At 37.6% G+C, this 27,836-nt stretch overlaps 1 protein-coding gene across 1 annotated transcript in view; it reads left to right on the plus strand.

The window, feature by feature from the left end:
* The first annotated feature begins 24,528 nt into the window (after window positions 1-24,528).
* The window catches only part of LOC149266979 (DNA repair endonuclease UVH1-like), a 128,935-nt gene continuing 125,627 nt past the window's right edge, over window positions 24,529-27,836 (plus strand). The window contains 3 exon segments of the mRNA XM_089431299.1: window positions 24,529-25,309; window positions 25,311-25,884; window positions 26,572-26,690. Of these exon segments, the coding sequence (XP_089287425.1) occupies window positions 24,788-25,309; window positions 25,311-25,884; window positions 26,572-26,690 (1,215 nt within the window). The 5' untranslated portion in view covers window positions 24,529-24,787.

Genomic DNA, 27,836 nt, shown 5'->3' on the forward strand with positions numbered 1-27,836 from the left:
GGAAAATACATGTGAACCAGGTTCTGACGCATCTCCCTGCATGCCTGCAACAGGAGAAGATCCTCGTAGCGGCTGAAGAGATAAACTCGAACCCGTCTTTTTATTGTGAAAAGAAAACTAATATGAATGCGGATTTTGGGATGCATTTGAGAGCTATTCCGAAGGAAGCCTCGGTCTGCGTCCGGGGTTCTATTGTCAGGTTTTCTGGCAATTTCCCCATCAATGACTGCAGCATTGACATTTACCCTCGGAGTTTTGTGGACAACAGAAAGGAGTCCGTAGGAGAACCAGAACCTAAATCACTGGTGAATAACCCTCCCTATCCTCGCCATGGGTCTAAGATTTCTTGGACCCGTTGGAGCCGAGTAGCAGGGGCCAGATCTGAACCAGATCTGCATGAAGAGTTACATGTTTTCCAAATCCAAGTCAACCTCTCAGGCAAGACAACAATGCAATGGGCACGCGCAACGGATCTTGTGCAGGACCTCTTGCAAAATCTTGAAGGCCGGCTAGGGATCCCCTCATCTTGCCTCAGACTAATATACAAGGGTAAGCAACTTCTGAGTACCCTTCCTCTCTCTTATTACAACATTCAGAGGGATGCCTCTATTGTAGCTACTTTTCGTTTGAGAGGGGGCTCCTTCAGGCAGACCTCCTCCACCCCTTCTTTCTCCTATAAAGAGGCTGTCCGCAAAGATGCTACACATACACAACCCTCTTCAACAGCAGGCCTTCCATTTGAGGCTCCAAAGCCTTTTCTGGTAGACAAATCAGAGGACATTCCTTCCATCAATCTCTCCCATCCTGGAATTGATAATCGATATCAACTTTTTGCAGAATCCGCACTTGTATGTAGATTTAATGGGCTATGGCCTCGCACATCAGATCTATACCAATGGATTCATACCAACTGGACTAAAAAAGCCAGATATATTTATGTTCAAAAGGATTCTTCATTGTGGTTTTTGACCTAAATGAAGATTACCAGAAGGCCTTAACGGGAGGCCCTTGGTATTGGGGCTCGGCGGGGCTTTTTCTTACTCCTTGGTTTCCAGACTTCGACCCTTCTAGAGCTGTTATCACCAAGATCCCCATTTGGGTCAGGCTCCCAAACCTTCCAGCGCATCTATGGCACGTCTCGGTCTTCATAGCCATTGCAGAAACTTTAGGACGCTACCTGGCTGTAGATTCTTCTCGGAAGGAAAATGGGCTCTACACCTATGGTAGAATCTATGCAGAAATAGATATTAGCAGAGGATTGCTGGATCAGATTAATCTCAAGTATGGAGATTTCCATTGGACTCAAACCTTGGATTACGAGAATACAGCCTTCCGTTGCCGCCATTGTCATCAGACAGGACACCTCCAAAGTTCCTGTCCCCGGTATCTCGATAAAAAGAAGAATCTGAAGCGCAAGCCCAAGTCTAAAAGTTGGAACCACTGTGCGCCTCCTCCCACTGTGGACGATTCAGAGTCCTCCAGCTCGAATGAGGAGGAAATTGTTGCAGATGGGCAGAACATTGAGATTCCGCTGGAAGCTCCCTTGGACGATCCGGTAAACCCTTTCGTTTCTCAGATATCCCAGAAACGTTCTCATCTCACTTTGTCCTCAGACTCTGAGAAGGATATTTCGCCGCCTGGGCAGAATAGTCTCCAACTTGTTTCAGCTCAGCCAAACTCCTTTGAATGGGTCAAAGTTAGCAAGAAAAAAGGGAAAAAAAGTTGGGTAATTGTAACAGCCCCCTCAGGGTAGTTCTCTCTGCTTAGTTCCAGTTCTTTGTTATTCCATGTTCTTTTTAGCCCTCTCCTGGTTCTTCGCCATGGAGCAAGGTGGAGCCTATCTTCTTGGGCTCCCTTGCTTTTCTGCTTCGCTTGCATGCAAGCCTGATTGTACGATACTCCTCTTACTTTAATAGAATTAGTCTTTACTCAGAAAAAAAAAAAAAAAAAAAAAAAAAAAAAATATATATATATATATATATATATATATATATATATATCTAATAATGGTTCTCCAGATAAAGTTCATTTATCTTCTTCTTCTTCCTCGATTGGTACTTCTAATTCTTGTCCAACAAATTATTCTCCTATTGAACAAAGAAAGATCAGTGCCTCGACTGAAGATGTAGGTTCATCTACTACTACCTTTATGGAAGAAGTTGGCTCTTCTCTGGTTTAAATTTCATATCTTTGTACCTCAGGGAGTCTTCTTCTACCTGCAAAAGTTGGAATTCGTGATATGGATGGTGATGTGGCTCTTACTACACCACATGGTCTAGTGGGGGTGGTTGGTGATGATGGAATTGAATTTCATCCTCTAACAAATTTGCCCCTAGATTCTCTTTGCATATACATGCATTCTAGATTGAATGAATATAGCTTTTATGCATCTAAGAATGAGTATAATTAAAAATGAGATGCAATTTAATAGCTCTGGTTAGGAACAACCTCATAATCATGATGCCCAGGTTCTTACCTCTTGTCTTACTACTCTTTCGATCTAGAGTTGTGTAAATAAAAAGACATTCTAAATTGAAAGCTATTGCCTACATATACTTTCCTGACAATGGTGCCAAAAATACTTGCTAATTTAATTGTGCATTAAATTACTTACATTAAAATGTAAATCCAGGCTCGTACACTTGTGAAGTACACTACACTATATGTGCTAGGGGATTAACTTTTCAATTTCAATGCTAAAGAAGAATTCTATTCTACTGGAAGCAAGAAATAAATGACCAAATAATGTAACAAAGTGACAAATATGAATCTAAGAAGTAATGAGAGTAATGAAATTCTACTCGTGAGATGAAATCTAAACATAGCACACACACTTGTTAATGAAAGTAAAGGCAGTAAGATGACTATTTCAACTAGTGAAAGTAAGTATAATCTATTCTAAGAAAGCGATAAACTTCTTGTTGATGGATGGGAAGAATGGCCTAAGCTATTCTTGCAACATTTTTAGAATTCTTGGTGGGCTAGACCAAGAAATATGGGAACGTAACCCGAGATTTTATAGCTTTGTAGGTAACAACTTATATGATCAAAACAAATTAAATAAATTTACAATAAATATGTTACAAAAGTTAAAATGGATGACAATAATAATCATCATGATTAAAATAACTTTACAACAAAGAAAAACACTGAAAATAATTTAATTAAATTATTGTTATTAAAATATACAATTCAATACAACTGGTGCAAACCAATAATCAAAAGAAAAATGGTATTTAAAATGAGATATACAAATGCTGACAAAATCATAAACAAGAAAATAAAAAGTATAACACATGATAATAAAATCATATGAAATTCCTACATTGAATTCATTCAGAGAAATGTTCAGACACTTGAGCCAATATCAACATATATCAAAATCTATAACAAAAATATAGTTACAACACATATAATGCTTGTTGCTAGTTGTGGTTCAAGAAATGGCATAAAGACACTATAGTTTTAGAGAGAAACTTGTTCTTCCTCACCATCGTTACTCTAGTGATTCTCTAATGGTGCGAGAAGTGGGGCCCAAGCATTCCAAAAGGCAAATGAAATCAAGTCAAAAGAATGTAGAAACCAATTGTGATCTCATCTTTGAAATTAAATTCCCCAAACAATACAAAATCTTGTTAGTAGAAAATAGGACTATGCCCACTTGAACGGGAGAAAATAAAGACAACATTATATAGGACGTAGGACAGATTCAGATAAGAGCATATTATAACACCAAATCAACATGGAGATGATTCAAATAAGGAATAAACCATGCAATATCTAGTGAACAAGAATGTCAGAGGCATAAAATAAGAGCACTGCCCGATGAGAGGACAACATTGAATCAACACATGCATGAATGATATAAGACTCAGACAAGCAAAAAGGGAGCACAAAATAACAACATTACTACATTGAGCATGTTAACCAAATTGGATAGATCAAAGTGCAAGAGTACCTTAAGGTTAATGTGCCTTGAAGGTGAAAGCACGTCATGGCTCAATTATGCAACACACGGATATGGAAGTAGGTCAAGGAAGAATGTAATGGCAAGACTTGCCAAGTTTGCAGACCTGATAAAGTAGAAACAAACAACACTTCCTCCTACATTGTACCACCTATAACAACATTAAGATAGGGTTGACATTGAAAGAGAAAGGTTGGCATACAATTTTCTAGGACAATCAATGAGTAAACATTACAAGTATAACATCACAAAGGATGCACCTCAAAGGAAAATTGTTGCAGGGAAATGCACAGGCGTTGAACCCCCAAAGAATCCATTCAACTAAAAATTCCAGGGACTTTTGCTCAAACCTTGTATAAAGGAGTGTCCTCTTTTTGCAATGAGCTTACCATTTAACTTTCTAAACAATTTCACGTTTTTTTTTTTTTTTAATAGAATTTTATGTTCTATATTTGGCAAGGAAGGTGTTGTCGCTGCGAAAACACCCTCTAAAATTTTGTCTACACTTGAATTTTGGAGCCTACTATGGATCTTGTGATCAGTCGTTCTGTAGCCACTTCTTGGTTGGTTGATGCTTTTTTAAGTCTTTGATCTCTCTTCCTGGATTGTAAGTGTCGAATCACCTACTCACACATGCTTAGTATGGAACAAGTTCATGAGTGCATTCTTCTATGCAAGCTTGGACAAGCATAGAACAATTCGTCAAGATAGTTCCCATGCAATGATAAACCTATGTCAATAGTTAGTGCACGCTTTTCATTAACAATCTTTCACTTTTGGCTGTGATTGTACTTCTATTTCAGTGAGTTTTTCAAACTATCGCTTTTGCACGCCGTCGCTCTCACAAGTGTCGCTTTCATGTTTTTTACTATCACTTTCGCTTGTTTTCACCTTAATTAGTGTCCTATTCATGTTATTTTTCCTCTAGCATGTGTCACTTTCATTTTCATTCGCATTTCGCAAGTGTTGTTCACACTTTCCTTTTCATATAGCAAATGTCGTCTTTTGGCATGGGAAGTGTCGCGTCCCATGTAAAGTGAAGTTTTGGCTTGTTTCAAAGGGTAACTTTGGTGTTGATGAGTCCTTCTAGTCATGTAGACATGTTTTACACTCATTCCCAAAGAATTATGCACTATCGCACAAGTGTCGTCACTTTCATCGCAAAGTGTACCTTTTGTGTTGCACTTGGAGAGGTAAATTGTATCACTGTCGCATTGAGGGCATCATTTTGTCCTTATTTTCTGAGTAATCAATATTATGTCGTTGATTGTTTTGAGTGTGTGATCATGATCTAGTTTTGTCTTTGTTCATCTATGCCTCACTTATCCCACACTTTTCCTTATCTGGAAAATTTCACTCCTTGGTAACTTGACTTCAATCAACCTTCCTGAACTGCGCACTGTGCAGTACCTTGACCCTTGAGCTCTAGGACGTGCAATTTTTGCCTCCCAGTCAACCACAATTACGCACTACGTAGTGTCAAGCCTCAAGCTTTCAACCTAACACCTTGAGTTGCTCAACTATGTAATCATTGAGACTAGTTCTCCTTCCATAAGTATGCATTGGGAAACTTTAACCCTTAAGCCTTAACCTTGATCCCTTGAACCCCTTAATTTCACAATATCCCAACTTGTTCTCTTGCTAAAACTGTGCATTGGGCATCTCCTAGCCTCAAGCCTCAGGCTTGACCTCTTGAGCTCCTCAACTGCGCAGTCACTTATCCTGGCCTCTCAGAATTATGCACTGGGCAACTTCAGGGCTTAAGCCTCAATCTTGACCTTGTGAGTCCCTTGATTGCATGGTTCCTTAAGTATGTCCTTCCAGAATTGCGCACTAGGCAACCTCAAGCCTCAAGCTTGACATCATGAGCCCCTCAATTACGCAATTATTTAGCCATGACATTCTAGAACTGCACACTGCGTAATATTAGACCTCTGTCTCGAACCTTGGCCTTTGGAATTGTGCAATACTTGAGCCAATCACTCAATTAGTCGCCTAGTTCCAGCCCTAACAAGTGATTTCATGAAACATGTTAGATTAGGGGTTTTCAAACTGATATTGTCTTGTCATGAATGGCTTTCAGTTGCAAGTACTCTATCTTCTCATGACAGGATGATTGCGAAGGAAAAGGAGAAGAAGACCATGTTAGAAGACACCTATTAAGTTGAAGATATAAGATGATCATCAGGTGAGAGACGAAGGAACACCAGATTACAACAGAAGACCAAAAATTAGGACTGCATAAAGACTCCATATTGACTCACAAACCTTTGGAGGGTGGATATGAAGAAATAATAATATCTCTCGTGAAGGTGAAGTATTGGATACATCTCTTATTGAAGACAAAGCAACAAGAGGAACAACTTGGCACTGTCGCCTTATCATGAAGTCCATATTATCATTGTCAAGTTGTGACTTATGCAAATATCACATTTGGTGATGGTTAGTGATGTTCGACCGTGAGGTGGAATAATTGGTTGAGGGTTGAGGTGGTTTAGCCTCTAGAAGCCCTAGTTTGGTTTTGTTGGAATTGTTCCATGAGATCCCACATTCATGCTTAGAATATGGAACAGGGGTGATTGGTTGAAAGAAATATTTGGTTCAACCAATCTATGGTCGGGTGGTATGTGGAAGTCCGAGACCTATTTGAAATTGCATATGTTAATAAGAGCTTCTTTCCTCTGGTATTTGATGGGTAAATAGACTTGTTTATATGTGGTTTTTATGGTTGTTGTTTCCTTGTTATTTTTGTTGGTTATATGCTTGTGATGAGCATGTTTTATGACAAACTTGATGCATGGCTTCCATCATTTTTTGATTTACAAATGAATGAACAATAGATATAATGATAATGCAGCTAATGTGATAAGGCATCAATGCTTCTTAGCGATTCTCAGATAAGTATGAGACCCCTATGCTCAGATTTGTTGATATGGCCGATAGATTGCATATTTGTAACACGTGTTGACGAAATGCTTGGCATGGTTAGTAGGGTTCAGTTCAAGTCTTTACATTAGTATCATTGTTTCGATGTTATTTTTCATTTATGGAACATGAAGTTTTGGGCAGTGGCCTGAGACCTAGCCCTGAAAAAGTGGCACAGAATCCGAGGTCGCAGGCTCAGAACTAGCTGAAAAAGTCCCCAGTCGCTGGCATGCCCTTGCTGTGGGATTAAATGGAGGGTCCCAATCACATGCATGCCCATGTCATGGGAGAAAATGAGCCTCTAAGTAAGTAAAATTTTAAGTTACCTCAAGGGTTGGTCACCTAGAAGGGTTGGTTAGCTTCTGAAGGTTATGTAACATGTGTAGAAGGTCAGATTGGTTGTATTTTGTCGGTTCCACTTCCTTTATTGTACATGGGGAGTTGAATCATATCATAGTAGCCTCTCATCACATGTTTACCCCAACAGACTGGTTAACTTGGGTAAATGTGGGAGGAGGGGTGTTATATCGCAATTGTTGAAGGCCAAGGCTAAGTGACTATGTAGTTGAGGGGCTCAGGATGTCAAGCTTGAGGCCTGAGGCTTGAGGTTTCCCAGTGTGCAGTTTTGAAAGGACAAACTTAAGGAACTATAGTTGAGGGACTCAAGAGGTCAAGCTTGAGGCTTGAGCATTAAAGTTGCCCAATGTGTAGTTATGAGAGGCCAGGCTAGGTGACTGAGTAGTTGAGGGGCTCAAGAGGTCAAGCTTGAGGCTTGAGGCTAGGAGTTTCCCAATACACAGTTCTAGCAAGAGAACAAGTTAGGATATTGTGCAGTTAAGGGGTTCAAGGGCTCAAGGTTAAGGGTTTAGGGTTAAATTTTCCCAATGCATAACTCTGGAAGGAGAACTAGTCTCAATGATTACGCAGTTGCGCAGTTCAAGGTGTCAGGTTGAAAGCTTGAGGCTTGACATTGCGAAATGTGCAGTTGTCGTTGACTGGGAGACAACAATTGTGCATTTCTAAAGCTCAAGGGTCAAGGTTGGGCATGTGACTACGTGGTGCGCATTTCCAAGAGGCAAGGTTAAGGCTTGAGGGTTTAGACTGCACAGTGTGCAGTTCAGGGAGGTTGAGTGAAATCAAGTTGCCCGGGAGTGAAATTCTCTGAAAAAGGCCAAGTGTGGGATCAGTGAGGCTCAGGTGAACATATACAAAACTATATCATGATCACACACTCAAAATAGTCAATGACACAATATTGATCACTCGTAAAACAAGAACAACATGATGCCCTCAATGCGATGGTGATACAACATACCTCTCTAAGTGGAACACAAAAGGTACTCTTTGCGACAAAAGTGACGACACTTGTGCAACAGTGCATAAATATTTGGGAATGAATGTAAAACATGTCTACATGACTAGAAGGACTCATCAACACCAAATTTACCCTTTAAAACAAGCCAAAAATCCACTTTACATGATAAATGACACTTCTCGTGGCAAAAGATGGCATTCGATATACGAAAAGAAAAGTGTGAACGACACTTGCGATATGCGAATGACGATGAAAGAGACACATGCCAGAGAAAATATAACATGAAAATGACACTAATTAAGGTGAAATTAAGTGAAGCGATAGTCAAAAACATGAAAGCGACACTCGCGAGAGCGAAATTGCGCAAAAGCGATAGTTTGAAAAACTCACCGAAATTGAAGTACAATCGCAGCCAAAAGTGAGAGTATGTTAATGAAAGTGCACATTGATTGTTGACATAGGTTTATCATCGCACAAACATTGTCTTGATGGATTGTGCTATGCTTGTTCAAGCTTGCGTAAAAGAATGCACTCATGAACTTGTTGTGGATTGAGCATGTGTGAGTAGGTGACTTCGACACTTACAATTCAAGAAGAGAGATAAAAGACTTAACAAAGCATCAACCAAAGAAGAAGTGAATACGGAACGACCAATTGCAAGATCCATAGTAGGCTCCAAAATTCAAGTGTAGGCAAAATTTTGGAGGGTGTTATTGCAACGACAACACTTGGTGACACACTTGTAGGACTCCAACTTCTTTGCCTTGGTTTAGCTTTATGCATAGGGTCTAGTTTTGTAGGAAGTATTGATTCATTTTTTCTGATTACTCTAGCTTCCCCACTTACCCTGTGTATAAAACATAGTCCCCTTCATCCTTTCTCGGTTGAACACAAGCATAAGATTAGTGATATCGCAATGTTTCAAATCAGGAGAAGGGTAATGTTATTCACGAGCTTTAAACTTTCAAAGTATATTTTTTCATCTCTGGTGTTGCTCCACTGCCAGTAGGCCTGGACAGTACCCCCCGCAGAGTCTCTTCAAGAACACAAACATCCCTCCGTTGACAACAAGCCTGAACAGTACCCCGATAGAGTTGTTCGATAGAGTTGTTTGCCTCGCCTTCCTGCGCAAGAAGCCTTTCTCTTCTTTCACCCTTTATTTATTTATTTTATATAGGATTGTGCCTCGACACTTATTCATTTCATGGGCAGAAGAGGGATCCCGACTTATTGAAAGCAGAAGAGGTTGTTCCTCAAGAGTAGCATATGTAAAACCTTTAATATTGATTTAATCATTTAGATTTTCCCGTTGTCCTTCTCTACTAGATCAGATTAGTGTGGAAAACACTGAAACATAAAGAACCAAGTGTAAGCATGTGGTTTCCAGAATAGACATGGACATCATGGTTCAACATAAAGCTTTCCTTGCGTAAGGATCATATTTTCCATTAAAACATCATTGACTGGAAGATATAACCCAGGATAGAGAAGCAGAAAACAGATAAGCCAAGCATTATTCGTAGCATAATTGCCCTTTTCAAGTCTTTTTGCATTGTATTTTGAGTCAACAAAGCGTCTTTCATGCAGAGTCTTATTAAAAAAACACAAAAGAGAAGACAAGATAAAACAAGGAAACAAAATCAAAAGGACAAAGCAAATGGAGGATAAACTGAAAACAGAATGCGAGACAAAAGTTAGAAAACAAAAGAACGACTAAGGAGAGGAAATGCAGGATGAGTGCAATAGAGTGGAAACTAGAATGCAACTAGACCTACTCCTAACCTAAGCTAGAAGGTCAAGGTCAAGTGTAATGAAATTTCTAATGAAGCCATCGTAGATTCTCCTAATCTGCATACACAAAGATACGAGCAATTAAAATAGATATAAAACAATGTGCAATGGAAAAGATAAAAGCTTGAATGACTTGCACAACAAATTTAAGGACTTTCCTGTCGACAGAAAGATATGTCATAGCCACTACTTGTAACTAGCTCACATTCTTACCTTTTCGATGGAAACCATAATTAAACAAACCTCAAAAGCTTCTTGCGAATGTATCTTGATCTGCACTGTACTCCTTAGGAAGCATGAATAAAGAACAAAACTTGTTATTTGTGATGGGGCTTGCCAACTAAGATTGCTCCAACTATTCAACGATTGGATCGTGAAATTCGAAACAATCCTCTTAAAAAACTTGAAATCATGAATTTTTAATTAAAGGCACAGGATCAAGATGAGAATCTTGCGAGGGAAAATGAATCTGATCATATTCATAGGGATTATTAAGATAGTGAGGACCTTAAATAACCATCATTGAAGGCTGAAGTGCCCCAACTGCTTGAAAGTACTTGAATAGTGAGATGTTAAACCATAAAGATCAAAGGATGTAAAACAATTGTCATCAGATGTGTTGGTGGGAACATGGTAAGTTGAATGGCAACCACAAGAGTCATAATTATGACCAGATGGGCTGATTAAAGCATCAGATTCCCGTTAGTAGTTAACAAGGATAAATCAGTTTGAACAGCTCTGCAAATGCTCTAAACAATAGAACCAACTTCCTCGCATGTCAAATGTGACAAACCATTTTCCTGTAACTGGTGACAAATTGTACAAGCATTGTAATCATCGAAAGAATTGAAAAGGAATGCTAGTATAACAAATATATGAAACCAGTCAGGATGTAATGGATGAAAAAGAGGAACTTGATTCAACAAATAACTCAAGCACTTGCTAACACTCAAGAGGATTTTTGGTGTCATCAAGACATTCACAAGAGAGACTAGGAGTTGATTATCCACCATAGCACTCAACATATATGAATTATTTGGCCAAAGGTAATCTTCAAATCGATCAGCTTCGCAATTACACACATTCACGAAATGTATATACTCTAAGCCCGAATTCAACACAAGAGATTTGCATGAGGATGAATTCAATACAATAGTATGATCAAAAACTTGATTTCGAGAAATAGGAAAATTGTAATGAGAAATACTGAAATCCATCAAGAATGAGTTTGCATCCAGCAAAACAATACGGATAAAATGATTCTGCAAGAAAATCTAGATCTGACATGGTTTAGGAATTTCTCTAGGATCACAAGAACCCAACATAACCATCAATGAGAGTTGAAGTGCCTTGACTTCTTGACAAGTTTCAAAAGTTTGAAAATAGAGATAACAACATTTTGTAAATTGAGTCAGATCACAAATTACATGTGGACAACTACTATCAGTTAAGTTAACAGGATCACCATTATCTGGATGGTAGTTATCTACATCATTAGTTTGATCATATTTTTCAACTTCAACAAATAGATTACTCAAGTCATAATATTCTTCTGATAGCAAGTCTAAGGACGTATGCATTGGAAAAATCTCGTGATCACACTGAGTCGAAGAGTTGCCCCCATACAAAACAAGAGATGACAAGGGATGGAATAGATGCTCTATAATTTCATTGCTTTCTTCTTCATCGTGTATAATATCACTATCCTGTGTCATTTCAAGATTCAACTCATGAGATGACAACTTGAATAGCATGGAGAATCTCCATCGCAATTTGATGCATTACAAACGATAGAGCACAAAGGATAGAAAGGTGAAGAGGTAGAAATGTTTGTAAGTAAATCTTCTTTGACCAAAACAAATTTAATATCTGAATCTTTCAAAACAAAATCTTAGAAACTAAAAGATCAGTTAGTGAACTTGAGCATTCATCATCATATATATTAATGAATTCATCCTCATTAGAATGATTGCTACTCAAGACTTTAGATTGATTAGGCAAACTGATCACATTTCATTGACTACTAAGATTACCATATTCAATATCAACCAAGAATGAGGAAACACCATCTTCACATGGAGGACTTTGAAAAAGAGAAGAAAAATTGAAAGAATCTTCACCTTCCTGCTCCTCTACCTGCGAAATGTGACTACCTTGCACCTGTTCACTGCTTGGATTTGGAAGAGATTGATTAGGCAGATCAAGGGACAAGGGGTCATGAGAAAGAGATGGTAGAGGATGACAGGTATCCAAATCATATTCAAGACTTAAGTTATGAGAAGTAATACCATATTGTGAAATGGAGGAGTTAGTCTTCACCTTAGGCTCCACAAACCATTCCAAGGTTTCCTCCATCGAATCTAGATCATGAGAAATGTATGAAGGTTGAAGAGACGAATCGACGATCTGATTTTCAGATTTCCCAACTTCGACATCATGGTAAGGAGGCATCCACATCGGAACTGAAAAGGAGGAGGAAAAGGAACAAAAGGAATAGTAGGTTCCTCCTATGAAATTAGAGTTGTCTCATGATTTACGAGAGTTAGGGAAGCAAAACATCAAGAGGTTCAGATTCACCATGAAAATATATATGAACCAAATGCTCAAACTTTTGTTTCAAGAAATCCCAATCCATATCTTCTTCCAAAAATTCACAACAAAGGTGAAGGAATCGATTAGAAAACTCCTCAACTGATTCATTAGATTTCATTCTTAGTTGATTGATTCTTTTAAGAACATCCTGGTAATCATACCTATCAAATGCTAAATGAAGCTCTTTTATGAGGTGTTCAAAAGAATGAATGGAAGCAGGTGGTAGAGTATGACACCATCAATTAAATCAACCTTCAAGTGTGAGGGAGAAAAGAATACAAGCCACATTTTCACAGTAAATTTCATAGTATTCACGAAACTTAACAAAAATATATGCATGCTCAGTAATGGATGTATCACTCTCACTATCAAACTTAAATTGTGACAAGTCATCAAATTTTTTTGCTAAGATGAAAATTTTACCAAGGGATAGGTTGGAGAAATATTTTGGGATTATGATTTGGGGATGAACCATTTCAGATAAGAGGTTCAAAATAGACTCAATAGGCGCAACTTGTCATCTAGCCCTCCTTCTAGTGCCATTTGTTGATGGCGTTGTCCCAATTAGTCTGCACACAGTTTGGTGTGGAAGCCTTTCCGGAACTAAGGCCCGACTGCCATATACTCTTATAGATTTTCCTTAGCTACAAAGTTCAACACAAGAGAGCAATGTACATGTGCTTTCAGACTAGCAAGTGAATATGCCTTGTGGAATGTTCAACTACAGAATGTATCAAAGTTCTTCTACTGAAAGGGAGAGAAAAGTGAGCCTTTAAAAGACAAGTAATAATACTAATCTGGTAAAGACACACAAACATATACATATGAATGAATCATTGGACAACTAGCGAAATAATTCACATAGAAGCAACAATTGTTAAAACACATACAACACACCTTCAACAAGATAAGTACGAAAGCCACCGAAATAATTCAATTTCCGTAGTATAGATGAAATAACATACATCATAATCATTCAATGAATAGTCTTACAATATTTACGACATACACATGAAAGCGTGTTGGCTCAATGAGCATTTGAATTAAGCAAAAGTTTCAAGATACGTCAAGACAATAAACACCACTAGGCCCAACCGTGGAGCATCAGAGCAACCACTTGCTCCTCTAAAAGAAATGTTTTCCTCTCTGATGCCTGGTAGGAGGAGCCAAGGTGAAAAATCCTTTGCATGAGCTATGAGGGTGTATATATAACAAATGGGGTGACCATTCATCTCCCTTGTGACTCTTGGACTACCCTCATGACTGTTTGACTTCTCTATGACTCTTTGACTCCTTCATCACTTTTCACATTCTATGGATGACTCTTGGACTTCCACTTTACATTAATAGTCACTCAATCAGTAACCCGGTTCTAGCCCTAATAAGTGATTTCATGAAACATGTTAGATTAGGGGCTTTTAGATTGATGTCGTATTGTCATGAATGGCTTTCAATTGTAGGTACTCTATCTTATCATGACAGGCGATGATGGAGGAAAAGTAAAAGGAGACCATGCTAAAAGACACCTATGGAGCTGAAGATATAAGATGATCATCAGGCGAGAAGATGAAGGAACACTAGATTACAACAACAGACCAAAGATCAGGACCGCATCAAGACTCCATGTTGATTCACAAACCTTTGGAGGGTGGATATGAAGAATAAAGCACATCCCTCATGAAGATGAAGTATTTGATACATCTATTATTGAGGACAAAACAACAAGAGAAACAACTTGGCATTACTGCCTTATCATAAAGTCCATATTATCATTGTTAAGTGGTGACTTATGCAAGTGTCACCACAATGTCATGTGTGTCCATGTGTCTTGCCACATCTCTTGTGGATGTAATGATGTAAATATCAAAAGCAAAGGACACAATTTAATGTAAAATGGAAGTCCAAAAGTCATCCATAGAATGTGAAAAGTCATGAAAGAGTCAGAGAAGTCAAGCAACCATGAGGGTAGTCCAAGAGTCACAAGGGAGGTGAATGATCATCCCATCTGTTGTATATACACCCTCATAGTTCATGCAAAGGAATTTTCACTTTGGCTCCTCCTACCAGGCATTAGAGAGGGAAATAGTTCTTTTGGAGGAGTAAGTAGTTGCTCTAATGCTCCACTATTAGGGCTAGTGGTGTTCAGTGTCGATTTATTTTGGATTTTTTTCTTAATTCATAAGCTCGTTGAGCCAGTACACTTTCATGCGTATGTCACAAAAAATTGTAAGACTATTCTTTGAATGTTTGCGATGTATGTTGTTTCATATGTACTAAGGAAATTGAACTATTTCGGTAGCTTTGTTACTTATATTGTTGAAGGTGAGTTGTATGAGTTTCAACAATCGTTGCCTTTATGTGAACTATTTCGCTAGTTGTCCAACGATTCATTCATATGTATATGCTCGTGTGTCTTTACTATATTAGTATTATTACTTGTCTTTTAAAGGCTCACTTTTTTCTCCCTTTTGGTAGAAGAACCTTGATACGTTCCAAAGCTGAACATTCCACAAGGCATAGTCACTTGCTAATCCGAAAGCATCTGTGCATTGCTCTCTCGTGTTGAACTTTGTAGCCAAGGCAAATCTATAAGAATATATGGCAACCGAGCCTTAGTTCTGAAAGGGCTCCCACACCAAACAGTTTGAAGTCTAATTGGGGCTTTTCATCAGGGAGACCCCCTTGGTTGATGGATTTCCAACACCATCAACATAAGGCCACTTGAAGATATAACACCTGTGTCCGCTTGATCTTGTGATATTGTGGACGTTTTAATAAAGATATATCTGCCCATTCTATCTATTAGATGATGAGCACTAAAAATAATTTGGTGCTAGAAAAATGACTAAAAATATATGAAAAAGTATGTTTCATGCCTATTAGACCTCCTAGAGACCACATTGTCTCCCTTGGACCTACTAACTTATAATGACGACATTCACTCCTAAAAGGTTCATTATAGCTTGACCTGTATGTGAGACGATACACCCTGCAAATTACAGTGTGTCACCTAGAGTATATACCCCGTGAGTCCATATGTACAACTAACTTTAAAAGAAGAACTGAATTGTTTATTAATAAGAAATATTCAAACTATCTTCATATTGAAAATAACTTGTTGACTAACCTATAATGATGTGAATTAGTATGTAAACATGTGGTGAACTAGTCATAGTGTGTGAGGAGCTACAGTGAATGATGATTGCATTAGGTGCTATTTCTTTCTTAAAGAGCTGGCAAAATGATTTAATAAGAAAAAATAAGAATACTATAGAAGCATTCACCAAATACTACAAAATGTAGTTTTAGGAAAGATAGTCGAGGGAATAAAAGAGTTGAAGCTCGTGCTTTGTGTTAGAAAATCAGAAAGGCATAGAGATTTTCTTGTGTTGATAATTACTTGTGATATCTTTGTGCTCTTATTAACTTTCTTACATTCTTCTTTTATATTTGTTTCATCAAATAATCATCAAAACAAAACACGAAGATCAACAACATAAGATGTAAGTTCTCAGCCAGGGCTAAAACCCCTCTATAGGGGAAAACCCAATCAAACTCTTCCACTAGTAAATCAAATTGATATAGACCAAGACCTTAGACCCAAAAGACCTTCCTCCTCCACCAAGTCGGCCTTTCAATATGATTTGACAAACTTCGATAATCCCTTCTTGTTTAGCAACTACAACCCAACAACAATCTAGAACTTCCACCCCCCAACAACTTCAGAATTTTGTCCCTCGGCAACAATCTAGAACTTTGACCCTAGCTACTTCAGAACTTTGGTCCTTCAGCTTCAACTCATCCTGCAACTTCGATTTCCTGCAATTAATCACAAATTCTTGTAATCACAAATTCCTGCAATCAAATGCGAATTCCTATAATGTGAATTCCTGCAATCACACTCAAATTCCTGTAGTAGTGAATTCCTGTAATCACACCCTATTTTTGTAGTCACGAATTTTTGTAATCACACTCAAATTCGTGTAGTCGTACTTAAGTGTCTTGCCCTCCAAATGAGGTTGAGTTGTTGCCTTTATATAGTAGATTTTGCCCCTCAAATAGTCTGACTTGTCTAGGTTGAGGCTGACTTCGTGGAGGAGGCCTAGAAGACCTAATTTACATCAAATAATTTTGTTTCTTGATTGACAATGCCCAATAAAGGTCTATTACATTATGACATGAACAAGGACATTTGACATAAACCCTAGAAGCCTACAATGGAAGCTTTGACCTAAAAACATTGACCCAAGCATGAAACCCATGCTTTAATAAGTCAATTTCTCTTATAATATTTTTTCTTTTTTTCTTTTGACAAATACATTACATCATGACTCAAATACAATTACGAAGATCGACTCTAGTTACATTCTTCAACACTTTGAAGAAGGATGGAGCAAATGTAGAGAACATCGATAGTGGGAAGGATGTAATAACAATGCTCTGGCCACAACAAATTACCTCCTTTCGGTGCTATAATTGTTCTCCTTTAGTGAGTTCTTGAGAGTTTAGACTGTTGCAACCGTTTTGAAGTCAACTTTCACTATCCTATTTCTTTCAAGTCTTAAGCTACCAGGCAAGTGCGAAAAGAAGGCCAAGTTAATCAACAAAATCTAGAAAGATTAGACATAGAAAATGCATAGATGAAGGAACGAGGAAAGTTTTACTTGGAGAATTTGCGCAACATGCCTGTATACAAGATCAAAGCTGAGCTTTTTCGTTTCAAAGGATTTGTCCCCAAAATAGTGATTTCTCTATGCTTAGAAACTCTAGTTCTACTCTTTGAGACAAACTTGTGTAGCTAAATGCTAAATGAATTTGATTAATGTTGGCATGTTGAGGCATAGTTTTCTTACCCTCTGTTTTTGTTTCTAACCAATATAAAGAAGAAAATGTTTTCAAAATACTTTGTTATGTTTTGAACATGTTGGTTGGTGTAATTTTGTGATTGTGCATTAAGTAGAAAGTTGTGCATGAAAAGTGAATCTATTGTTTTTGGTATTGATAATGGGATGGCCTTAAGGCCAAATAAAGGCTCAACTCGTAAACCTCCATGGGTTTTTTGTTTTGTTGTTGTTGTTTTTTTTTTTAATTGTAATTTTATTCAACCTAAAAACAAAGGAACAAAATTACATTTTTTAGATGCCCAAAAGCATTCGATTAGGTCAACCTTTTGGTCAATGCATAAAGAGAGAAAATGAAAAATAAAAATTATAGAAAATTAATGGGGCTAAGTGTGATAAAAATCACTTATTTCCCCCTTTTTTCCTTTCCTTTTTTCCACCTTTTCGTAAGACTTCTTGATTGGAAGAAATCGATACTATTTCCAATTTGTTTCCTTCCACCTTTGGGGGAGCTTCTTTGTGAGTCTGAACTCTCAAATGTACGGGTTCACTTTATGCCCCCTACTTCCTTTTCAGTGGGTGTGACCACCTTTTGCTGTTTTGATTCTATAATCTCTATTGCTTATATACATTTTGGGCTAGGAAAAATTGTTCCAGTTTGTTCCTCCATTCCTTTAGAGTGACTTTCAGTGACATGCGATTTCACGGCTCCACCATCGAGTTGTGTTCCTTGTTGTTTATATTCTTTCATATTTTGATGGTTCTCCACCATTTCTTCTTCCTTGTCTTTAGAAAGTTGTAGATCCAAAAAATGCCATTCCTTTGGCTTTTGGGGTATTTTCTTTGTCCTTCTTGTGACCTTTTTAGCTTGTGGGAATTGTTCTGCAAGTTCCCCATTCCTCCATTTCCAGTGTTGTAACACCTGTTTCTATCTCTACACAAATCTTGACATAAGTAAAAAGGCATTTTTCAGTTCTTTCTGATTCCAACTTTAAAAACTTTCCATGAATTTCCAATGCCTTCTAACGCTTGATGGTGCCAGAAAGGTAGAGGGAGATTGTGTAACCTTCCCCATACTAAAATTTTGTGACCACCATTGATGTAGAATCAAAACCTGGAAAACACAAATAAGAAGAGTCTTGCTCTACCCCAAAACCATAGCCCCTCGTTTAGAGAAAATTCCAAATCTTTTTGTGTATCAAACTATACAACAAAAAATCCCTTGGAGCACAAGTAAATATCACAATTTGGGGTCCAATTGGTGAATACCCATTGATGTAGATCTTTTGACTTGGGCCAAAACGATTGAATCTACATATTATTGGTTTATATTGGAGAACATTGAAAAGACCATTTACCTCTGGTATATTTACTGTCATGGTTGGTGCTTGCTCCATCTGCTCAATAGTGTAAGGACCCAAAATATTTTGTGAATGGGCAAATCGGTTGTGAAACTTCCAATGCCCTAAAGCCTGGAAGGAACCATTAAGGGTTGAGGATCGAATGACCTCCTTATATGATGCTGCTCCACTAGGGTTTCTGGCATTATACGCTCCTCCCCGCAACCGCAGGGTTAAGATGATTATGGATTCTGATATAATGCCATATTTCTTTAATGGAAAAGAGTCTTGTAGTATTTTCCCTTCGTATGTCAGATTTTGGGAAGGAGTTGCAATACCAAGGGTATGCTGATTTTTTTTTTAGATCACCAATCAAATCTTCACTTCTAGTCCAAAAAATGGTGGTTTTTCCTTTGATGTTCTTTAAAAAAATCTAGAAAAAACATTCCTTTGAACTTTTTTCCTTGCTATTTTCCAAATCTGGTTCTAGAAAACAAAGATGGGTCCCATTTAAAGCTAGATCTTAAGGAAATATCTGGGGGTATTCGTGTTGCAGACCAGATCCATATAATATTTCAGATTTTTCATGAAATGTTTCTTTGGCAGCCCCCAACTTTGATGTGAAAACCTTAGTAGCCTAGGGATACGAAGGCCCATTACACAGAGGAAAGGGTAGGCATTCAAAGGCCCCATGGAAAACAACTGGCGAGACCCTGATGAAGAAGCCCCACTGGAATTTTAAAGCCCACTCGCCTTTCTAGTGCATATTTTTATCGCTACGAGTTCGATAGGATAACACCCCATACAAGTCCACGTTAGAAGAGCCCCACCACCGCCGCTTATCCAAAAAAATCTCTCCTTACTATTTCGTAGGATGATCACACAGATGGAGAGTAAGCCATCTTCCTCGTCAGCCAGCTGATCTACACAACCTCTCACGACCAAAGAAACAAAGGCGTCGCCATGCAGATGAGAACCTGAAGCCAAAACCCTCATGCTGCAAAAAAGCTCCATCCCAATTACTATGAGCTTCGAGTTAAATGACTGCTTTGTGAACATTGGCCATGTGATCATGGCGCTAAGAATCACCATACTTGCATGGTTATAATTTTTACTAGGAAAAAATGCAAGCCTCCTTTTGTAGTATTTGTAGTGTCCTTAGATAGATGTTATTTTTCAAATTTAGGTTTTACATTTGTGGGTAAATGGCATCAGTTTCATATTCCCTTCATCCAACCAAATTGTATTTCACTAACCAAAATATAGGAACCTTGTTTGGGCAAAAAACGGTCTGATATGAAATATGAGGATGGGGTAGGGGAATCCTCTACCACAGATTCATCCATGAAATTATACATATTTGTAGATGAGCAAACTGTAGCAAGGGAAAGCTTTGAAATGGTAGTCTCAATTTTGCACTTTCCCTTAGCAAGGGATCTTCTAGTCAACCTACCTAATGATGTACTTTTTGGCATGCTTGATAACGTTCATAAAGACCTAATTTTAAGAAGAATTATACAATTTGTGTCAAACATGTGACAATTAGTTTGTAAAACATGTATATCACATGATAAATCTCGTAAAACCTTGCTATAAAATGAAGAAACTGTAAATAAAAAAAGAGACCACAAGCATGAGTCATGTTGCCTCACTTCCATTATGGTATTGCAAATCAATCAAGTGTAAATTTCTCTAACTTGGGAAAAAATATTACAAATTCGAATACATAACCAAGAAGATAGGAAGAAGAGAGATGAATAAAGGACGTAATATAATAATAATCTTTTATGTTTCAAAAGAGTTGGGTCCAAAATGGTGATTTCTCTATGCTTATAAACTTTGTTCTACTCTTTAAGACAAACTTGTGTAGCTAAATTCTAAATGAATTTGATTAATGTTGGCATCTTGAGGCATTTCCTAGTCATTGTTTTTGTTTATGACCAATATAAAGAAGCAAATGTTTTCAAAATGCCTTGTTATCTTTTGAACATGTCGATAGGTGTAATTTTTGATTATGCATTGAGTAGAAAGTTGTGCATGAAAATGGAATCGATTGTTTTTTATATTGATAATGGGATGGCCTCAAGGCCAAATCCAGGCTCAACTCCCAGACCTGCATGGTTATAATTTCCCCTATGCAGAAATGCAAGCCTCCTTTTGTAGTATTTGTAGTGTCCTCAAACAAATGCCATTTTTCAAAATTGGGTTTTACATTTGTGGGTAAATGGCATCATTTTCATATTCCCTCTATCTAATCAAAATGCATTTCACTAACCAAAATACAATAACCTTGTTTGGGCAAAAGGTGGTATGATATGAAATATTAGGATGGGGCAGTGGAATCCTCTACCATAGATTCATCCATGAAATTAGACATATTTGCAAATGAGCAAACTCTAGCAAGGCAAAGCTCTAAAATGACAGTCTCAATTTTGAACTTTCCCTTGGCAAGGGATATTCTAGTCAACCTACCTAACAATGTACATTTTCACATGCTTGATAACGTTCATAAAGACCTAATGTTAAGAAGAATTATACAATTTGTGTAAAAAATGTGACAATTGGTTTGTAAAACATGATTTTACATAATAAATTCTATAAAACCTTACTATAAAACGAAGAAATTTTCTAGTTTTGTACATGTCCCAAGGTAAATAAAAGAAACTCGGTAAAGACAAATTGGCAAGAAAGGCACCTTACGAAACTGTAAATAGCAAAAAGACCATTAGCATGAGTTATGTTGCCTCATTTCCGTAATGGTATTACAAAATCAATCAAGTGTAAATTTCTCTAATTTAGCAAAAAGATTACAAATTACAAATCGTAAGCAAGAAGATAGGAAGAAGAGACACGAACAAAGGACATAATATAATAATAAGCCAAATATATTTGGTCAACCTCCATTCTCAGATTTTTTTGTGAAAAATATAAAAGGAACTAGTTTTCTTCTGAAAGAAGGAAGACACAAAGCATAAAGACAATATTTCAGTTTTAGTGTCTGGCATTGTTCTAAATAAGTAGAGAGTTTTTATTTCCTTAAGGGCCAACCTAGTAAATAAGTAAGTAGTTTAAGGTAAGAACATCAGTAACACCTATGTTTTTTTTTTTTTGGTTCAGATGCCCAAACAACATGCTTTACAATGGAAACCATTGCATAAAAAAATGCATAACAACAAAAACATAAACTAGGTTTTTCCATAAAGATATAATATATGACAACCCAATCCAAGGTTCTATCACAATATTCTCTCCACTCAAACAAAATAATGAAGAGAGACTCAAACAAATAATGTAAAACAATAGGAGATGTTTTTCAAGAGTCAAGACTTAAGATAGAAAAAAAAGTTACTCTTACAATGCAAAAACAGTCAAGGCCTTTGCAGCTCCAAATAGGGCAATCCAATGAAGCATTTAGGCTTAATTTTGCAGAAAGTGCAATATTCCCTCCAAGCAAAAAATTATAATTCAAAATATTATAGATAAAAATTGCAGCAGTGTTACAGGGAACACAACCATTGCGGTGGGGACATGTCCCTGCACACTCCTTGTGCTCCCAAGACAGGAGAATCCCACGTGAGAAGACAATAAGAATAAAAAACAATTAAAATTAGATGAACTTAAAGGGTATTGCTATGTTTGTACATAACTCCAAATGGTTCCGGAACTATAATAAACGATACCAAATGGTCTGGATGGGTAAAATGTCATTTGCCCTCTGCTTCATAAGAGTTTTTTGCTACAATGATAGGGCATGCAAAACCATTTATAACAAGAAGGGGTTCATTTAAACCTTGCTCTCCAAACTACCATAATCTAGTGACACTCAAAACATGGTTCAAATAATAATTTCAACTCTAAATATTGTGAATGAGTAACATAATAGGATTTTGCTCGACACTTTCAGTAAGAATGAAAAACAATTAAAATCAACTGAACCTAAAGGGTATTTCTATGTTTGTACAAAACTCCAAATTTGTTTCGGAACTATAATAAACTACAATTGTGATCATACGACGTGCTTTAATTAGGGTAATAATCGGTTAAATCAAAATTTGCTTATGGCAATATGTTATGAAAGCTCGTATCGACCTAAAAAAATTATGTTTATAGGTTTAGGTAAATTGGCCCTACTAAAAGGATTCAAACATTGAAGAGAAAAACTGAATCATTTTTTTCGAGAGGTAATAACCATAAAATTTGAACCTTCAAAGGCTTAAATAAGCCAGATATTAGGTAAATTTAAGGTGGAAAAGTTTAGGTTGAGTAGTGAAAGCCAAATTTGTAGGAATTTGTTTATCCACAAGATAAGTTTAGCACACTAAGATTCAACTATTGAGCATTTGACCGGGGAGTACGCTTTCGAGGTAAAGACTGCAACTATAGCATTTTAGGACATTTTGAATGACAAAATCGTTAGATATTTAGCATTTAAACGCTAATGTACCAAATTCCGACAACTAAAACTTTCAAGATTTGAGATGTGGAGCAAATATCATATACAACACTAAAACTTTAATGTTCCAGCCGAAAATATATAGTAAGGAATGAAAAAAAACTTGGAAGTTTACTTACAGGGAGGAAGGTTTCCTTTGAAATAATGGTGGATTCACAACTTTGAAACCAAACAATCCCTTGCAAGTTATCAACAGGGAGACGAATTTAGTTGTTTCTTGATCTTCTCCAAGAGTTCGAAGCATACAATTAAATAAGAGCATATGTAAACAAAGCAACCTGCCTTTTTTTTGTAACTAAATAATACCTGACTCAAGCTCACCATCGTGGAGGGGGCATATTGTGCTCAGAACAAGGGCATTAGTGGCACATGCGAACTAGAAATCAATGCTCAATAATGGAAGCATATCTCTCAAGTTTTCGAGATTAATACTCGGTAGTGGAAGCCCCTGTTTGTTACATTATGCGAACTATTCTTGGCCGTCTCGGAGGTGATGGAAGCTTGTGCCGCACGAACTAATCTTGTTGGTCTCGTCAGTGTTTTCGGTGGTCTCAGAGACCCATGCCACATAAGAAATCTCCAGTATCATTTGATGACAAACAATCATTCAATTGTCTAACACAAAATTGATGGCGCAATGTGACAATGGGAAAGGAGTTCTTCCAAAAAAAACACCTTACAACGTAATGAAATTTACACGAATGTACAAATACATGTATATTTGATATAATGTAACCACTTTGTAAATATGACACAAAGTATAATTATAATAAACATACCATCAAATATAAACTAAACATTCCTATAAAAAAAAGTGCCCACACCATCAAATATAAACTAAACATTCATATAAAAAATGGTGCTATGTGTCACTCTAAAAAGTATATCCTAACATTTCACTAATACTATATACATAAAAATATAATGCAACTTCCAAAATATGAAAGTGCAGGTATAACAACCACTTTTCAAATATAAAACATTTACAACAAAATCTAGTTATAACCAACATAGATACATACACACCATCTTGATATTACCTAACATGTAGATAGAATTCTGCTTAACCAACATACATGATACATACACACCATCCCAATGTAAACTATAACATGTAGGTAAAATTGTGCTTAAAAGGCATGGGCTAGAATCTAGTTTAAACATGCCAGTTTCCAATAAAATTGGTCTCATTTTAAGCAGAATTTCAAACACTTAATCCTGGAATCGCGATTCCATCTTGAAAAGCACCAACAACTTAGCCCCTGAGGTTCACTTGAAATTACAAATACAACAACATGCAGTTCGGAACCCGCAAAATCAAGGTGACCCGGGAGTAGGTACTAGGGACCCCGTACGAAACAAATCATACTGCAACAAAATCAGGGTGTCGCCCAGGAATCCCATCGAACGTCCTCAGCCCTTGGATTCAGGTAACCCATACGATCTTTTACAGGAACCGCCATCGAGCCCCATCGCAGATACAAGGATATCCTTTTGGCGCCAAAATCCTGCAGATCTGCTCACGCATTCAACATTCTGTTGAATAGTTTTCCTGCCAAAACCATGCTGGGCTTCCACGAGCACATAATTGCAGATCTCCTCGAAGACAGCAACGGCGGACTGGTGGTCACTGGTTCGGGTCTTGGCCTCCACAAACTCATCGCGGCTCTAATCAAATTACACGACGCGGCACAGGGAATTCTCTTCATTCTCTCCGCCAACGACTCCCAGCGCCAAACAATCAAAGAAGAACTTCAACCCGGAATCCTCCCAGCGCCGGAAGTGATAAATAGCGATTATACGTCACAAGACAGAGTTGAGCGTTACGGTTATGGCGGAGTCTTCTTCATCACTTCACAGATTCTCGTGGTCGATATGCTGAATGAAAAGGTCCCGCTCAGTAGAGTCGCAGGTTTTATAGTTCTCAATGCCCATAGGTTGACAGAAACATGCACAGAAGCATTCATAGTTCGTCTTTACAGATTTGCGAACAAAAGGGGTTACGTTAGGGCTTTTTCTGACAAACCCCAGGCCATGATTTCCGGGTTTTCGAAACCGGAGCGTATAATGAAAACTTTATTTGTTAAAAAAACTACATCTCTGGCCTAGGTTTCAGGTTTTTGTTTCCGAGGTACTGGAGAAAAACCCTCCCGAGGTGATTGATATCAGGGTTCCGTTAACTTCTTATATGAAGGGAATCCAGTCTGCCATCATTGAGGTCATGGACGCATGTTTGAAGGAGCTCAGGAAGACTAATAAAGTGGATGTGGAGGACCTGACGGTGGAGAACGGGCTTTTTAAGTCATTTCATGAGATTGTGAGGCAGCAGTTGGACTCAATATGGCATATCATTGGAAGGAAGACGAAGCAGCTGGTTGGGGATTTGAGGACATTGAGGAAACTGTTAGATTACTTGGTTCGGTATGATGCCGTGACTTACTTGAAGTACTTGGATGCACTGAGGGTCTCTGAGGGGATGAGATCGGTTTGGATTTTTGCTGGCCCTAGCCACAGGGTTTTTGATTTTGCAAAGAAACGGGTTTATCAGGTTGTGAGAGCCGATGGCGGTAAAGTGGGGTCTGCGAACGGGTTGATCAAGGGCGTTGGAAGAGGAAGAGGGGATGCGGGAAAGCGCAGAAAGATAGGCAGCAATGAAAGTGGTAAGATTGACATCTGTTACCACCATTGTTGATTAGTTGGTGACTGAAAAAAAATATTTATTACTGGTTTGTTTCTTTTTTTTGGCCTTTTTAAAACTGTTTGGCAAGTTTTTGCCATTTTTTCCGATTCTTATATTTTAGACCCTTTCCCAGTTATCGCCGGACACGATTATTGTAACTTTAAGCTTGAACTTCACAAGGTGCTTCTTTTGTTGATGGCAATATCTACTTTGTTAAGTCTTGTGTTGTTCGTTGCCTGCAAAATGAAATGTTTTAAGGCATACAACTGCTGTATATCTTCATTGAAACGTTGTGAATGCATCTCCCTCTGGAGTCAGGGCATGCTTCTTTTTGTATTACAATCTTTCATTTTATTGTTTCTTGTGGAATTCTCATCTTTGACAACGTTATGCTTGCCTATATTCGGGATTTGTTTCGTCAGCTGACGGCAAAATGAAATATCTTTTAGTCATATAGCTGTTGTATATCTTTATCGAAATGCTGTGGATGCATCTGACTCTTGTTAACGTTTGATTGTTATTGTGGAATTCGTACCTTTGACAAGGTTATGTTGTCGTCTGAAAGGGATAATTCCATGAAATCGTGAATTTTGAGAATGGGTTCTCTATTAGCCAGGAGACAATCTGTTCGATCTGACGGGTTCTATTTATTTTTTGTGTGTTTTAGCAAGCGAGCCATCAAATTCAGACAAGACACAAGAAACTGAAAATGGTTCATCGAGAGACACTCCGGGGATTGAACTGGAGGTAGTTGGAGAGGAAATGCCAAAATGGAAGGTGTTGCGTGTGAGTTAGTGACTCCGTCTTCTGTGTTAAATTTTTGTCTAACTAACCAATTTTGACCCATTTCTCTCGTGGCTTGAACCAAAGACCTATATTTTTAGGTAACCACTCTTGATTTATTTCTCTCGTGGTTCGAATCTTAGACCTAAATTTTAAAAAATGCCAGCTATGTGATATTCTTTAGAGAATTTTAAGCTTTACTTTTCAGTTCACATGCTTTTTAGCTATCATTATTTATTGTGCACAGTTACTTGATGTTCTCTGGAAACTGGCACAAAGAATTATAAGCATGATTCTATCTTAAGTAATAATTATGATGTTTATTGAAATTCTCTCAGTGTACCTCTGGAAATTTTTCCATGCGTAGGTTGATATACTTTCCAAAGATTTATGTAGCTTGCTAAAAGAGGTATGATTAACACAGAAGAATGTGCCCTGAGAAAACAACTTTTGAAACTTCATTGGAGGCCTTCATACTAACTTTGCAATGGAAAAAAACATATCAACCTTTGCGGCTTTGCCACATATGCTGGATGCATTGGTGCATCTTTAAACAGAAGTTTGATGGCAAAACTTCGAAAATTATGACCTTGACATGGACTGCTTCAATGCAGTAAGAATGCAACATTTCTCATGGAATAGATGACATAATCACAAAAGTCTATTTCACATGGGATAGACAGAATCCAGATGTTCTGTCCACCAAATGCTTTGTCTAAGTTTTGGAAGGATACTGTAAGTTTAAACATTTTTATTTCATTGCTGAGACTAAGCATATAGGCCTTCCTATGTAATTATTTTTAAACTCAGGGATTTATAAGGTGAATCATATAAAAGAGTGGTATCAGTTTTTGTTTCCCTTCCAAAGTATATTACTGAGTGCTTTTGATGACTTTTCTTTCTGTAATAAATAAAATGCGCCATTGCAGCATACAGAGGATGGCAGAGTGTTAAAACCAGGAAATGTTAGGAATCAAACCTAGGACCTATCCCCTGCCGGTGGACTCTTCTACCACCTAGCTACAGGCCCTTTTTATGTTGGGTATCCTTTTACGCAAAGTTCACATTGGTATTTTCAACACTCCCCATATGAGACATTTGGCTTTTAGGAGTAACTGCTTAAACAGGTTAGGTTTTTTGCTATGTTAA

This window comes from Pinus tabuliformis, chromosome 6 (assembly GCF_031772625.1).
Source record: "Pinus tabuliformis cultivar Carrire ecotype Pingquan chromosome 6, CPIR1, whole genome shotgun sequence".
NCBI lineage: Eukaryota > Viridiplantae > Streptophyta > Pinopsida > Pinales > Pinaceae > Pinus > Pinus tabuliformis.